General features: G+C 39.0%; 1 protein-coding gene across 14 annotated transcripts in view; it reads right to left on the bottom strand.

Annotated features, from left to right (window-relative positions):
• LOC123976127 (sodium bicarbonate cotransporter 3-like) overlaps window positions 1-16,571 on the bottom strand; it is a 60,408-nt gene that overhangs the window by 37,855 nt on the left and 5,982 nt on the right. For all 14 annotated transcript variants that reach the window (XR_006826260.1, XM_046058011.1, XM_046058004.1 and 11 more), the window contains exon 2: window positions 3,928-4,009. Coding sequence is in view for 13 of the 14 variants with exons in the window: in XM_046058011.1 (XP_045913967.1) it covers window positions 3,928-4,009 (82 nt within the window). In the remaining variant the exon portion in view is untranslated. The remainder of the gene's footprint in view (window positions 1-3,927; window positions 4,010-16,571) is intronic.

Below are 16,571 nucleotides of genomic sequence, written 5' to 3'. Positions count from 1 at the left end.
TGACTCAGCCGACCTGATTACCTCGGGCAGGCTGTTCCAGAGACCTGACAGCAAACGCTCTGTCCCCTTTAGTTTTCAGTCGAGACTATGGAACAGACAACAGACCTCTGCCCGAGGATCTCAAGGTACGTGCTGGTGCGTATGGGACTAAAAGGTCAGAAATATAACAAGGCGAGAGGCCATGAAGAGCTTTAAAAGTGATCAATAGAATTTTAAAGTCAATTCTAAAACATACTGAGAGCCAGTGTAATGAAGCTAAAATAGGAGTAATGTGGTCATATTTCTTTATTCTGGTTAAAAGCCTGGCAGCTGAGTTCTGGACAGTCTGGAGTCAATCAATAGATTTTTGGGTTAAACAGGTGAAAAGGCTGTTGCAATAATCCAGGCGTGATGAGATGAAGGCGTGTAAAATGGTCTCGGTGTCCTTAAAAGTTAACATAGATCGAATTTTTGCTATATTTCTAAGTTGATAAAAACATGATTGAACAAGCTTTGTGGTGTGCTGCTCGAAATTTAAATTACTAACAAACCAAACACCAAGGTTCTTTGCCACAGGCAGATTGTGTGTTTAGCTTTGCTGCCAGTCGACTTGTCCATGTTTGCGTCTGGTCATGTGCTGCAAACAACGCCCCTTTCATGTGAACCCACTCATGGGTGGATTGGGAAACCTTAGGTTTACTTACCAAGCTGATAATAAGCTTTGTGTGACTGCTTAGCCTGAACACAGTAGCTAGGGTTAGTGAAGCCAGATAACTAAAAGATTTCCTTGTTATGTTGAACTTGCTCCGTGGTACAGGACCCATTTTTTTTTACCTTGTTCTTTTGACACAAACACTCAATGAATATTTGTATACAGTAACAATAATAACTTCTCATTCTGGACCTACACCAAAAACATTTTTCACATTGTATGTTTACTTCAGATATGGATGTAAAAGTTCTATATTATCTACAACAGGTTACATCTACAATACTGTAAAATCTGATGGGCAAATTTGGGGTCTTAAGTCTCCAATCTATTTTTTTGCCCAGCCATCACACACATCAGATTCCTGCCTCTTTTAGCATTTAAAGCTAATAAAAACAACTACACCTAAGTTCTCCCGAGATGCATCCCAGAAGGACAACAATAATACAAATGGAATTCCATATGCAATAGACTGAATTCAATGTAAAGATCCAAGAAATGGTGTGAAAACATAGGTTACATTGTAAAACTGACAATTTAAGTCTACAAGAACAGTATCACAGTCCCAGTCATTTACAACTGAAATAAAAGACAGACACACTAATGTTTGAGAAAGAAGACAAAGAACATCTTTCCATATTGTCTGAATGCTCTAGATAACCTACTTGAAGGAAACCAGAGTATAACGTTTAACTTTTTTCACCCCTCTGTTTCCCCCCCAGTGTTTTATCTACTTCCCCTCATTATTGTTCCTGCCATACAGGAACCGTGTTCTGAAATGTAAACGCCCTATTTTTGCCCTACATTCTCTGCCAATACTCATATTTCACAGATGAGTCATCTCTCTTTGATTTAAAAGTGAACCCAGGAGGACTGAAAACAAAATGCAGCACTCAGAGGAAGGCATAAGCGACATGCACATGAGCTGAACAGATGGAGGGACACAGAGAAGAAGGAAAGAGGTAGAGAGAGAAAAGACACAGGAGATGAAAGAGGATATAGAAAAAAAAAAGACTGACAGCTTAGCTGGAAAGAAAGCAGAAGGTTCCAAGGGTTTGACAAAAAGAGAGACTATACCAGATATTATTGAATGGAAAATCTCAGAACCCATCAGCTAACATTCAACGACGGTTTTTCCTCTGAGGCCAATGGCAAATGTTTTGTGGCAATCGTATCCAGGGGATATCCAGGCCAAGACTTCCTCTTTGGTGCTTACAGTCTGACTAGCTCAGAGCCCATCAACTATTGTCTGACGACGAGTTTAACGCAGATACATTTTAAAAATTGAATCTCTAGAATGATGAAAATGAATCTCTCTCTAAAAACTTCATTGGCAATGGGTTCCTAGATTGCATTTTAGCCAGCGTCTCAACACGTTTATCTGTATGCAACCAAAGCCCGCACAAACGTAATTAGTCATTATTACTTGGACAACAAACGGACTACAAACAGAAACCAGAACACTTGCAATAACTAAATCTTGTCTCTTGCCTACAGATTCTGTTTATAGAGATTACATAATGGAGAATATCAAGTGTTGTGGACCCACACTGAGAAAGAGCAACGAGATAGAGGGGGAGGATAGAGGGACAGGTAGCTAACACCTGAGGGTGATAATGTGATGGTAATAATGTTTGTGGTGCATTATCCATCCATCCATCCATCGTGAACCGCTTATCCTGCGTACAGGGTCTGGAGCCAATCCCAGCTGACATCGGGCGAAAGGCAGGGTACACCCTGGACATGTCGCCAGTGCTGCTACATTCTCTCTTGGTTAAATGTTACACACATCCGCCATCTGATCTTAGAAATTATTTGATTTGATTCATTGACTCATCAGTTAGGCCTACATTTCTGCAAAAATATGGTTCAAGTCAATATCACAATATTTATTAGCATCAACTTAATGTGCATCATAGATAAATTGTCAGTCACACATTTAAAGTACAAACGTCCAAAAACTCTTCTTTTTTATTACATTTTGCTCTGAATGAATAACGTTAATGTGATTGTACTGAAAGTCAACGATAATATTGAACTATTTGTTAGTTCTACTACAAAATCACATCGTAAGTGCCTCAAGTTTACTTTACTAAGGGGGCTTTCACACCTACCTCGTTTGGTCCGGACTTTCGGACTTTTCAGTTTGATCCAAACCAAAGTTGCAGGTGTGAAACCTCCCCTGGACCACGGTCCGAACCAAACAGACAAATTTATTTATCTATTACTGGTTACAAGTCACCAGTAATAGCCTATCAACATTGACTACTGTGCAGTAGTAGCCAATAGAATGAGCAAGCCATCATGCTACAGCCGCTCCTCTCTTCTCTGTAGATTACATAAGTTGACCATAACTACGCCCGTTAGTGGAAGTAAGTGCAGCAAAAAAAGCAATACTAGTAAAAGGCTGATACTGCATCAGTGCAACAAGCAGGAACGTGTACAGAGCGATATATGCTCTGTCTCATCTACCGCCGCTGTGTTTTGGTTTTACACAAGCACATGTGCTAGCTCGGCTAATAGCTAGTTGTAAACAAGCTAAACCTCTCTGTAGCCTGTTTAGCTGAGATGCTACGTACCTTAAAATTTTGCAAATCCTTGTAAACTCAGCTGCTTGTTGAAAAACCAGCTCCTCTCTACAGCAGCAGCAGAGGGAGGAGGAGAAGGAACGACTGACTGACATCTTCTTTCCAAGCTTCACTCAGTATGAAGTCAAGTATATAGTTTATTTTACATGTTCCATTTTGTTTTCAGTGTGATACCGATTTCATATTGTTACTTTGCTGCTGTAAACTTTACCTTGTAGCTGCTCTGAAAACAATTAGTTATAATAATATATTCAATTTTTTAAAACTTTTTTAAATAACATATTTTTAAAAACCCAATAAGAGTATAGATAAAGAACAGAACCAATAAATAGTATCAATAAAATCCTAACAATATAAAATAAATGCCATATAAATGGCAGCCGGTAGTTTATGATAATTTATCACTCATTGTTAACAATTCCATTTCTGGGATAGATCTCTAATTCATTTAATTTAGTAATTATAAAGATTAAACATGACAATTAACTTTAATCCTGTTATTTTCAACATAGTTTTGTGTTGGAGTTTGTGTTATTCTAAATTTTGACACCAAGATTAAAAATTTTACAGAAAATGTATATCAAATCACCTACCCTTCCCATCGCTTAAAAAAGCACATAGTCACAAGAAAAATCTTTGCGTTATACTTACTTTCCAAATCTTCGTTTTCGTAGTTTGTGTGAGTGGTGAAGCTGGTCTTTCCATGGTCAACTATTGCCTCCTCATCTAGACCCTGAGAATGACAGGAGGAGAGAGACGAAAAGAGATAGAGAGAGGCAGAGAAAAAATAAAAATAAGATGACTTGCATTCGGTAATAATAACGACACAACAGACATTTATCACTGTAATGGAGCACAATGTCAGACTGAAAATATATTTTATTTCAGCTTTAGACCTGCTTTTAAGAACTCAAACATCATCACAAAGGAATTGATATCAAAAGTGGTAAGTTTGCTGTGACACCTTGTACATTTCATTACCTGTCGCAAATGGAATGGCAGATATAAGATCTGTTGGTGAGGCAGTAAGAGATGTAGCGAGTCTGTACGTAGCAGAAGAATGTGGGGAACTAAGGACCCACACTCCAAAAGTGTTAGCACTAATCAGAGTAGGTTGGGAAAGATTGGCCTGGCTGTGATTAGACCGACAGGAACACAGTGTGGAGATTCTTAAATTTCACCCTCCAAATATGTTACTCACCTGCAGTTTTGCTGAACAGGTATGCAGGGATTCCTGTTTGTATTTTTATTTGTATTTTTACACCATACTAAATCACTCCATAGCTCTAGGTTTATGTGTGGGAGTAAAGCGAACAAAGTACTTTGGTTTTATACATGGCCAACACCGACAGTCCACTGCCACACCACTTACACATAGCAGTCAAGAGAAACCCCATGTGACCATTTATCTCGTTTGAAATGTAGTCCAGAACAAAATGACATACTCTTACTAACTTATCTAGCACAGTAACCACTGACTGGTTTTCTTTAACAACGTGAACAGCAAGGTATCATTGGAAGTCCATGAGGGCTTATCTATGTGTTATTTTCCACAAACTAATTAGTGTGTATCGGAAAATATATTCATTGTTATGAAAGCAATAAAGGTCGAGTTTCATAGCAACGTCGAGAGGATTGCTACACTCATTAAAAAAGAGGTTATGACCTTAGTGCAAATAATTACCCTGATGTCAATGTCATGGAAACATCAAGAGACAAAATATTCAATTAGAGGAGAGGAAGCTGCCAGGATACATAGCAGCAAAGGTACATATTATTAATGTTCTTTATCACATTATTGTGCCTTACAGTAACCAAACACAAACTAAACCTGTGAGGACACTCACTCCCCAGCCCCAAACCGTGGCCTTAACCAACCAGCAGTATATATTCACTGTACCTCAAAATTTAACCTGAAATTAGCCCAATCCTAATTTTGCCAAGTGTTTCCCATTAATTAATGAGATTGTGGCGGCCCACCACAGTCTAATTTGTTCATAGTATCAAAATGAACTGAAAATATTTTAACACATTTCATAACAACATTACAGACTTCTAACACTTTGGCATCCGACTCGAGACAACCACTTTTCTTTTGAGGTAACTACGTTAACGTTAATGGTCTGTTTCTGTCACTCGTTTGTGAGAAGGCGATTAAGCTAGCCGCACCTAAATTCGTAGTGCACACATATTAAAAGCCTTTATGGCAAATCCACTGAAACAGACCAGTGCGAGCTGACCAGCAGGTTAGCAACTTTATCCTGTTATTTTCCCTCTTTACAAAGACAAGTGTTGCAGTATGAGAGTCCTACCTGAAGAGAGGCTGTGAAGTCTTCATGTTACGTGATATCAGAACCACATACATTATTTATTAAATTGGTCGGACTTGATGAATTTAGCGTGAGGATACACATAAAATAAGGTGTCAGTATGGAAATTAGGTGTCAGTATGGAAATAAGATTAATTGGATTATATTCACAGAAAGTATAAAACATACATGTGTCCATTAAAAGTAAAAGAAAAAAACAACAATAAAATGTTAAGGAAATTACTTATTCTATTCTCTGTTCTTTGAATTAGCGTTGGAAAAACATTAAATAAATATTTTGACTTTTGTTGCTGTTTCATTACCATTTATAGCTATGGGCTTATGATCAAATAGTTTAGAGCACAACATTGTTTACAAGAGTACAAAGTTCTTCATAGATAGCCTCTTAATTTTGCACCAAATTAATGCATGTTACTTTAAAATTTACAAAAATTTCTTCTGGGGGGACATGCGGACCCCCCAAGAGGTTTCAGGTTTTGCTGGGATCTGTACCAAACAATGTCTCTAGAATATGATGTGTAGGGCCAGGACATCTCTGCGGCAGGATAATATTTAACTTAAAATGGTAAAAAAAATGGTATTTTTACAAATATTGCTCTTTCTGCGATTTGAAATCTGCAGTAGGCCATATTGCAATTTCAGTAATATTTTGATTCATCGTTCCCAGCGAGAGAAAGTCCTAATTTCTGAGAAATGCAGCCGGAACAACAAGAAACAGGGTGTGCTTGAATAATTTAGCAGTCATAGGGCAGTTGTGCCCTTTTTTACCCCCCCCCCCACAAGCGGAAAAATACCATTGCTAATCTGGATTCACTAGGTCAAAATATAATTGACTTGCTCTTCTGGATTCACCAGGATCCACTTAACCAGAAGTGAAAAACTTTGTTCAGCTTTAAACTCAAAACTGGTTCTCAAAATGACGGGAGTATAAGACAACAAACACACAGACAAAAACCATAAACTTTAACCAGTTTGGTCTAATTACCAATCTTGTTATTGGTGGTCTCCGACTCCCTGCCCCTAAGTGCCTTACATTTAAGGAAGCCGCAGACACACTGGCTCCAATTACCATTGCATGTGTGGCTAAAACAGAAGTAAATGTGCTGTAGAAGTCAGTGTAGGTCTACCACCAGAATACAGCAGCTGATACTGATGTTCCTCCAGGCCACAACTCAAAAATAATGAGAAAACCAGAATCCCTTAACTTCTTCATATCATATATATCCCACCCCCAAACAACAAATACATAAAATTACATTAAATAAAGCTGGCAGGTCAAATCACTAAGGATGCACCGAAATGAAAATTGTTGGCCAAATATAATGAAAAACTTTCCAGAATACTGAACAAGATTTTTTAGATTATTTTCCATTTATTTTGCCAAATATTTTTTACCATTGCATAAAACGAATAGCCAAAATGTGCTTTTTACTCAGTATTCAGTGTTCCGAGAACCAATACACGTGTGACACACTAGGCAACTCTAATAACTTCATATTCTCTAAGACCACAAAGAGAGACCACACAGAGAGAATTCATTTAAGGTAGGCCAGCTGGGCTCCATGACGTGTGTGTATTTCAACTACAGTAGACATGTTGTATTGAAACCAAGAAGGAAAAGCTTGTTTTAGGCACACATTCACATAGTGTGTATAAAGACTGCAGGGTGGCAGTGAGCAAATGCTGGATCTCACTTCCAGGCTGATAAGAATTACTATATACCCCTAATCATAAGTGAGGGCTATACAGTAGTAGGGATCCTATCTTACACTTTCTTTTGGTCCAATTTGTTTGTCAGCTTATGTTTTAATAACAAGTGGGGACAGGCTGCAGAATACGGCTTATGAAATGAACATTAATGTCTGTGTATTTCAACTGAGCCCAAAATCATCAAACATATACACAATGAATATTTAAATATTTAACAGTCAGTCTTTCAATTAGGCCATATAATATGATCAGACACAGCATTTCAACAACTACAAATGTTCTGTTCTCTTGTCTCATCTGTACAAACACTTTGAGCAACACAATCCCCAATTGGAGGATCCTTTCAATCCCTTCAACCAATCACAGAGAGGCACTGCTGCCAAGCAGGAGAGAGTGGAAACAAAAGGTGACAATGTTAGCCACATGCTGAAAGGATACGTGATATGTGAATATAAAGGCCTTGTGTTTCTTAGCCCCAACATGCCAGTCACTTCCAGTGACCACACTGAAGTTTCATTCTGATGGAAAGTATGCACTCTATGTGTTGGCTTACTACTATGAATATGTCTTCAATGACCTTTACATTTCCATACATATATTAGCATTATCATTCTCCTGTTAGAACCCCACCTACATGAATGATGCCATCTGTTATTGTGTCTGTTTCTCAGTTGCTAGTGGATTTGCATGATAATGAGCCGTGTTGCTCTCTGACAGTGCCTTGATGAGGAGCGGTAATAATTCAGCTGCAGAGAGAGAGAAGAGCAGCAAAAAAAAGAATCTATCTCTAGTAACTGGAGCCTCCCCACAGCACATCAATGGGTGAGTAAAACTGACCAAGGATGACTAAAGCTGGACTGGTTCCTCATGGTTATTTGTGATAGAGGAATACTGGATACTAGCTAGAGTTTTAAATCTAACACATGTTTAGCTGCTATCAAGTCAGGACAGAAAATTAACATTCTGGTCCATCAGTCACACTAGCTGATAGATTTAGAGATTACCAAAGTATAAACATCTGCACTTGAGTTCTTGATAGCAATATGGTTTTTCAGGGTCAAAACAAGATTAAACATCTTGTGATGTGTAAATACTGCTTTCTTTTATGAGAACAAGACATGAAACAACATTTAAATCAACTGATAGAGCTGTTTTTGAGTTTGAGTTTGGCTAGTGGCCTCAGGTCCAGTTTCCCATGCTACAGAAATCACATGAACCTATGTTTACACTTACACAAATCTGTTCATGTCTGTTTAGTGAAGTACATGCATGTATTAAAGTCTGTTGTGCCCTTGACCCTCCTTGCGTGGTACAATTTAAGAACACATGATGCAACCTGTCACATATCTTTGTCCAAAATAAACCCCTGGCCTATCACCCGCAGCCCCCATGCCAGGGAGGTGATTGGCCATTATGACTACAGGGAAGCACAGCTGTGACTGGGCTAAAGGAGCAGTGCCATTGGGGAAGGCTTACAGAGCTGTCAGCTGAGTAAGAAAAGTTACCGCATAATGACATCAATAGAGGGCTGCTGACACATGGCAAACGTGTCTTTGGCTGCATCTACATAGTAAAGAAAGACATACTATATGTGCCCTGGCACTGTTTTTCTTTCCTGGATCCAGGAAGATCATTTGTGTCTGATGGTGTACATTATATTATTCTATAATGTCTGTTTTAAATATGCCACCAAACCTGTCAAACCAATAGGTATTTTAGTGGATCTGGATCATTATAACAGCAACCACACTATACAATAAATGCCAGATAGTATTCAAGATGCAAAGACTGGGGTGGTGATGGAATAGTGGATAAGACATGTGCCTTTGGTGGTTCGAATCCACTATGAGACACCAATGTGTCCCTGAGCAAGACACTTAACCCTAGTTGCTCCAGAGGTGTGCGACCTCTGACCTCTGCAATTGGATCGCTTTGGATAAAAGCGTCAGCTAAATTAATAAATGTATAAGATGAAACATTGAATTCAAACTTCCCCTGAGAAAACAGCTGTCTACCACTGTGAGGAATTCTGATCAGAACCTATCAAGTGACACCATAATCAAAACCATAGAAACTGTCACTCTTCACCCATTCTCATAACAAATGTTTCTGTAAATGTAGTTTGCTTTTTCACAAAGAGCAGAAGCTGTCGTCAGCTTGCATTTATGGTGGTACCGACACTGCTGATCAGTTCAACACAGGAAATATTAAGACATCTAAAGAAAATTCCCAAACCACTCCTGCATTAAGATATGCTCCTCCTTTGTCACCTATATACTAACTTATAATTACTTTATTTTAAACAATTAATATGAGGTCTTCACCATCTAAACATAATTTGACAAATTGCCAAAATGAACTGTGAAGACTGGTTCAATTGTGTTGTTATGAAGCAGACACTGAGAGAATAATTAGGTGGAAGCCAATAAGGTGTTAGCGGCCTTTAAATCTATACAGGCATGGAAATTGGTCAGGGATAAAAAAGGTGAAAAGGATACGCAAGCAGATAAACATACAGAAATGGTGGCAGAGTGGTCTGTTTAAGCGAACATGTTTGTATAAATAACTTGCAATTGTGTACTGCAACAAGACGAAGATACCGACACGCAAGGATATTTCTCTGGGGGTTGTTCAAGTTACTGACTGGTGTGTGCACGTTTTGGGGACATTTTATAATATGTAGCTTGATTTTTTTTTAGCTTAAGTTAAGTGCAAATTAACTTTTCTCAAAGCATTTTCATTTGTTATTTAACATTTCTGGTTGTAAGCTGTTTAGAGCATTTTTAACAAATGCTTTCAAAAAGTGGTGGGGACAAAATCAGCCATTTCAAAAGATGGTGTGAACATGACCCCAGCATTCTTAGTGCAAATAACACTATTTATTTAACATTATCCTATCAGCCTACCTTACATGTACTGTGCTGCCTCTGGTCTTCATAAATGAACAATTAGCTTAACTGATATTATTGGTTAATAACAGTGGCCAAATTTATAAACTTAACAACATTACTGTATCTAACAGGACAGCTAACATTGTAAGCTAGCTTACTTATGTCTTACATCAGGCTTGCTATCCGACGGACAGTTTGTTCGGTTCGTTCAGCTGCAGTTTTTTAAAACAGTCAGCAATCTTACATGTTAAAGTAGGCTAACTTATTGACATAAATATTGCCCATCAACATCTTGTTAACAACTATGTGTTAAATGGCGCATTGTTTGTAAAGGGAACAAGTAAAATACCGACATGGTCTTGGTTAACACAGACAGTGTGGTCACAAGTTGATCTTCTGTCTCCCGTTTTAAAGAGTCATGGCTGGCTGTATGCTCTAGAAGTTGTTTTATGCTTCGCTGACAGGTGAGCTTGAAGTGATGATAGTATAGGCTGGTGGAATAGTGATCCGACTTGAATTTATTTTCCCACATTGATCTGAGTTCGAATCCCGTGTTCAAAATCCTTTTTTTTCTCTTTTATTCGTTTTTAAAAGGCTGAATCTCACGTGTTTAATCCAAAGACAAATATGTGTATTTAGAACATTTATTAGAGATAATTTTAGACATTCACAGGAAGCGCAACTTGCCCTCTTCCTGTTTTCAACATTTTCTTTAACAACAAGCAACGTTCAAAGCGTGAAAAAGTGGTACGTGACAGGTTTACACACACACACACACACACACACACACACACACACACACGACTCCAAAGACTAATCAGAAAGGTATCGCAGACGTCAGCCAGATATCTAGCATGCCAAATATCTGGAAGAGTCAGCTGACTCGACATCCACATCCAGCCAATGAGAGCAGGCAGCTGGCAGAGCAGGCAGCTACTTTTTCACTGCAAAACACTTTTTACTCACCTTCAGCTCTCTCTGTAGCTCAGACAACCCCTGCTACCTGCATGTGCTAACCCATTCTTTCATCCATATTCTTTGTCTTTATAATTGCTATCTTTATAATAACAAACAACAGCTGTTTCGTGTGTAGGTTCAGTCATTTCCGTTTCACATTTCAGGTGTGTTTTCTTGACAAAATGCGGTTTGGAGACCAGCCATCGGGTGATAGAGTCGTTGTCAGCTGGTGTAGTGTGTGACCCCCTGTCACCAATCAGTCACGTAGTGTGAATGCCACAATGACTTCAAGACTCCCATCACAACACGGCAAGTTGTGTAGTGCGAACAGCACGGCGATCGGCCGACGCTGAAAGTCATGTAGTCTGCACGAGCCTTAATGTGTGGCCATGTGTTCCCTTTTATATAAAGCACACAAAATAGGTCTGTCTGTCTTTATTAGCAGCTTTTTATAATTATTAAGTGAGTCTTTCTCTCCCATGAGTACTCAAAGAAATGCTTTTTTCACCAGTATTAGCCAGCTGCTAAATGTTGAATTTAGATTGCTGACTTTTAAAAAACTGCAGCTAATCAACCTGATGTTATTTTGATATAGCAAAATGTTTCACTATCTACTATAATTCCCATGTTGTGTCCATGAAGGATGAAGTGTTGGTACAATCATTACTGTACTGTGTCTGCATGAGGATTTTCTCTGGCTTTTACAGCAGCTTATGTTAGGTTTTATGGAGGTCGAGATTTACAGTTCACATGAATTTTTAAGAGTAAACACCAGGCTTGTGTGTCCATCCAATAGAACGGAAAACATTCCATCTGAACTCACAAAGTAGCCTTGTTGGGTCTTTGTCATCAAGACACAAACATAACATCTAACTCTGGCATTTGTTAGGGCTGAAGTTTGTTGTTTTGTTTTAGATCTGATGTTCATGTTATTGGTTGTAACTTGACATATTCAAAGTAACACAATACTTACTATATGTACTAAAAAGTAAGGGATTATTTTTTTATGGCATTTCATGATTATTTTCAATATTTGCTAAATTAATCTGTTAAGCTGTTCATAACAGAATATATATATATATATATTTAATTTTAATATAAGCCAAATAAAAAAACAGCTGGAACCAACAACTGTTTGTCATTTTTTGCCTGACAAACGACTCAAATAACAGACCGATTAATAAAAAGTAGTTAAAAATTAAAAACAACAAATCGTTTCAGCTTTGCCTTCTTTACACATTAATGTCATTTTCTTATTAATTGACACAACGTAGGTTAACATCACTTCTGTTGGTATGTCTGTGCGGGAGTGATTTAATCACACAGCAGCCAAACACCTCTTCAGCCAACCAGACAGTGAATGAAACAACCAGCCACCCAACCAGCCAACAGGCCTGGTTCCCTCTAATCTCAGATCTTTGCCAGCCTTGCTTTACTGGGACCAGGTCCAATTGATAGAGACTGACGTAAGAGATGTGTTACATAGTGAGAGACCTGTCCCTTGAGATTGCTGAATATCTCTCTGTCTCACACTGCCAAATGCACAATTGTATACTACAGATGAGAATATTGACATATATTTACCGCTAATTAATGTTATATTATGTAACCAATTAAATTATGTTTGAAAACAGAAAGATAATAGGAACAATTAAGAGATTGTAGATGGCTGCTAACCAAGTGATGTACATTACATTACATAATTTTGGGATAATTCCTTTCAGGTAGGCACAAACAGCTGTGGTGCTTAGCAGGAGCTGGGTAACGAACGTAAACACAGAAATAATAATTATAGAATCAGCTATATTTTGCTGACTACCCATTCAATTATTTACTTCCCTGGAGCCTCACCACGTTTGAACAGGGCACAGCTAAGAAGGCAGGCACAAGCTTGTGTCCTGTATCTAATGTCCCCTGAGCGAAGATGTAGATTACACTTATGTTTAAACAGTTGGGAAGATATTTCACCTGGCAGAAATTGAAAAACAAACATATATAACCATATCATAATATAAATCCATTGGATGTATTCAGTACTCCCACACATGCACAGACTGCATACAGACATCCACACAAACAGAAAGATGGAACCCCCCCCCACCCGCCTTACAAATACGTTCGTCTTTATATGTACACCTGATTTTAACAGTCTCTCTTTGCCCGCTGCTCTCACATTCTGCTATAGTACTTTTTGCACTTTGTGCTTTTAGCTAGACTGAATGACACAAGCATTTAATTTAGTTTCGCTTTACTCAATACACATCATCTCTATTAACAGCATGCCACCTTGTTTGGATTCAGCAACCTCAGCAGACCAATTTTTCATCCTCCTCCTCCTTCAATCTTTCCTCCTATCCCTTACACTCCTCGCCTCCCTTCTCTGTTCCTTCCTGTTCTCCTTGTCCCTTCAAGCAGCCATAACTGTCTCTGTCAGTTTCCTCTTGTTCCTGCTCCTTGAGGTGATTAAAGGAAGGGAATCGTTTTCCATTTCAAGAGGCATGTCCAATGAGGCAACAGCTTCTTATCCCCTCTTTCACCTTATCCCCCTCCTCCCCACACCTCTGAGCCTTCTTCCCCCCGATCAAATGCACAGACCACCTGCCCCATTCATCAGCAGAGACCGCCACTCCATTCTACCGTAGAATAACACAAGAAATGTAAAACACAAACACACACCAATACCACTGCAGAATGGAGCCACTGAAATCCCTGTGCAGACCATGACAGTCAGGCACACATTAACCACAAACACACACACACACACACACAAGACCACACGTACCTTAAGGACATCCTCCCCTTCGCTCTGTACGTCCATTTAGACTAAAACATCAAAGCAGACGGCAGCAGGGATAGCCAGTTCCTCCTTTCTGATGGTTATCTCTGTTGTAGAATGTGTGTGTGAGCTAAGCACTAACAGAGACACTGTCGCACTTGTCTGTTCCCTCTTCTTCTGCTCATCTCTTTATAGAGGAAGAGAGAGAGGGAGTAAAGCTGCTTCAGAACGCACAGTGCTCTGCTCTACCCTGTCAGCCCGCTCTTTGCTCAGCAGCCAATCCCACCATGCCATCATGAATATTTCATTTACCCAGCCAAGAGCCTAAAAACACACACATACACACGGAGGACATACACACACATTTGGAGGACATTCAAATGCTCACCCGCCGAGGTATTTAGGTCACAAATGAAGACCCACCCCCCCAACACAGATAAATAGAAACAAGCACACGTGTGGGCTCAGCATTCCTCAGAAGGTGCAATGAATTGAAAAAGTACAGATAGCTGAGTATTCGTTAAGATTCCAAGTGCCTCCATGCCTTTGACATTCACAATCCTTATCATAGCCTGAAGGTTGGACATGTCTTTCAACAACCTGTAATTTTGAGAAGAACCATGGGTCATTTGTCTCTAGTCTGGAATTGTTACATGAGTAGGGCGAAAAGAACATACTCCTGAAACCTAAGCGTCGTTTTAAATTGAAGTGTGAACTCTGGATCCCATTCTAGTCCAGAGATGCTACGTCGACAGTCAGTTCCGAATAGGCATAAAAGCAAAGGTGAAACCAAACCTAAAATTAAGATAGCCCTGGTGATGAGGGACACAAAGAGGCATGAAATTAAATAGAAAGAGTGACACCTAAAGGCGGAGCCGAGGTAGCAGGCAAATTTGACAGAGAAACCTGAGATCTTGTGCAGGCTGAACAAAAAGCAAGACTATAGGGACTATCATCAAGTAAAATCTTTCAGAAAACTGACTTTAGGTTAAAAAATGATTTGCATAATAATTTACAGCTTTAACTTTATGCTGGGGCTGCAAGTGGCCATTTTCTAGATTTATCAATTTATTGTTTGGAGCTACACTTGTTACATCCAGTGCCACAGACAGCTGCCATAACACGCATCAAGTAAAAAGCAGAACCACGTTTGTAGTATTGTTACTGGAAAACTCAACACAGTCTGTGGAAATTTGTAATTAAATTCAGGTTTTAACCCTGGGCAATCTTTCTATACATTTGACTTACATTAAAATGACCAATTTGAATATATTTAACAGTTGAGTAGTTCTGCATTACAAAAATCTAGCCTGCATCACAGTTTTCTTTTGATTCCCATCCTCATTCTATGCAGAACATACATGACAGATGGTGTCAAAAGAGCAGCGTAACTCTGAATCAGGAGGTGCGTAGCGAGTGTTTGATTGTCCGATCGGCAGAAAGTGACGGTGAACGCGAGCGGAGGAAAATATTCTGGCAGTAAATGTACAGTGTCTGTTACAATGTGTTAGCTTCTCAAGACCAAGAATTGTCTGTTGTTCACACCTGCTGGAAAAGTGAAGCCGGTGTTAGCCGAGTTTTTCCTGCCTGCCGAGAATTGCATGCACCTCCAGATACTGCTTTTAAATGCTGTAATATTCTTTGTGGGCTTCATCAATGTTGATAAATGATTCGAAGTATATATTTTATAAACGTTTAGAGTCTTTAATATTAATTAATACACTTAGTAGAAGTACCATTCTTTGACATTCAGTAAATATATGTGGTGATAATGCTGTTTGATCAATGAGCACAGCAAAGTGTCTGACAAGGACCTAAAGAGGTGGATGCATAATTCTGCAGATCAAATTTTGTAGGCTACCTGCCGAGATCTGCATCCACCTCTTTTCTCACCATATTAAGTTAGCCTATCACCCACAAGGTGCAAGCAATTCTCAGCAGGCAGGCAGAATTCGGCACAACACCGGTTAGCACTAAGTTAGATAACATCTCCCCTCCCCTTCAGACTGCGCAGCTGAGCAGGAAAGCTTCTACAGCAGCTATATAGCTGCTATGTAACTTAACATTAGCTCAATTTATAGAAAGTAACTGGAAGCTGTATTTTATTACTGCCTACTTGTTCAATGTTGAGAACATCAGGTACAAAATTAGACTAAACTGACGTAGCCTGCAGCTCTGTCCTGTACAGACTGATTAAATTTTTTTTCAGTTTTCAGTCTGAAAATGTGGTTTCGGAAAAGAAAGTACGGTGGTGACTGGAGGAGCTGAGGTTAGTAAAGCTAATTAGTGATGCAAACTATTCCTTTTAAGCTAATGAGGAGACGTTGCTTTTTGGATTTTAATGTGCAAATAAAATGCACCTCAGAAGGGAAGAGGTCTCTCATGTTGCCTATTTTTTATATTAATGTCTACAGATAAATGTCAGAAGCTGTAATATGAAGACACAAAAGGCAAACATGAACAGTCATATCTATAATGATTCTGAGGTCATTTTAACAGGGTTTTCCTGCCATTAAGGCTTAGGGGTGATGCCCAAAACATGCTGTGCCATCAATGTAAAATCACTGTGGAGCAACAGAACCAACCAAATTACTTTCTCCAGATCTATGGGTGTTGTTCAGAGATATGGTG

Source organism: Micropterus dolomieu, linkage group LG09, assembly GCF_021292245.1.
Source record: "Micropterus dolomieu isolate WLL.071019.BEF.003 ecotype Adirondacks linkage group LG09, ASM2129224v1, whole genome shotgun sequence".
NCBI classification, from domain to species: Eukaryota; Metazoa; Chordata; class Actinopteri; order Centrarchiformes; family Centrarchidae; genus Micropterus; species Micropterus dolomieu.
The sequence above is the reverse complement of the archived record's forward strand: the minus strand, read 5'-3'. Positions and strand labels throughout refer to the sequence as shown.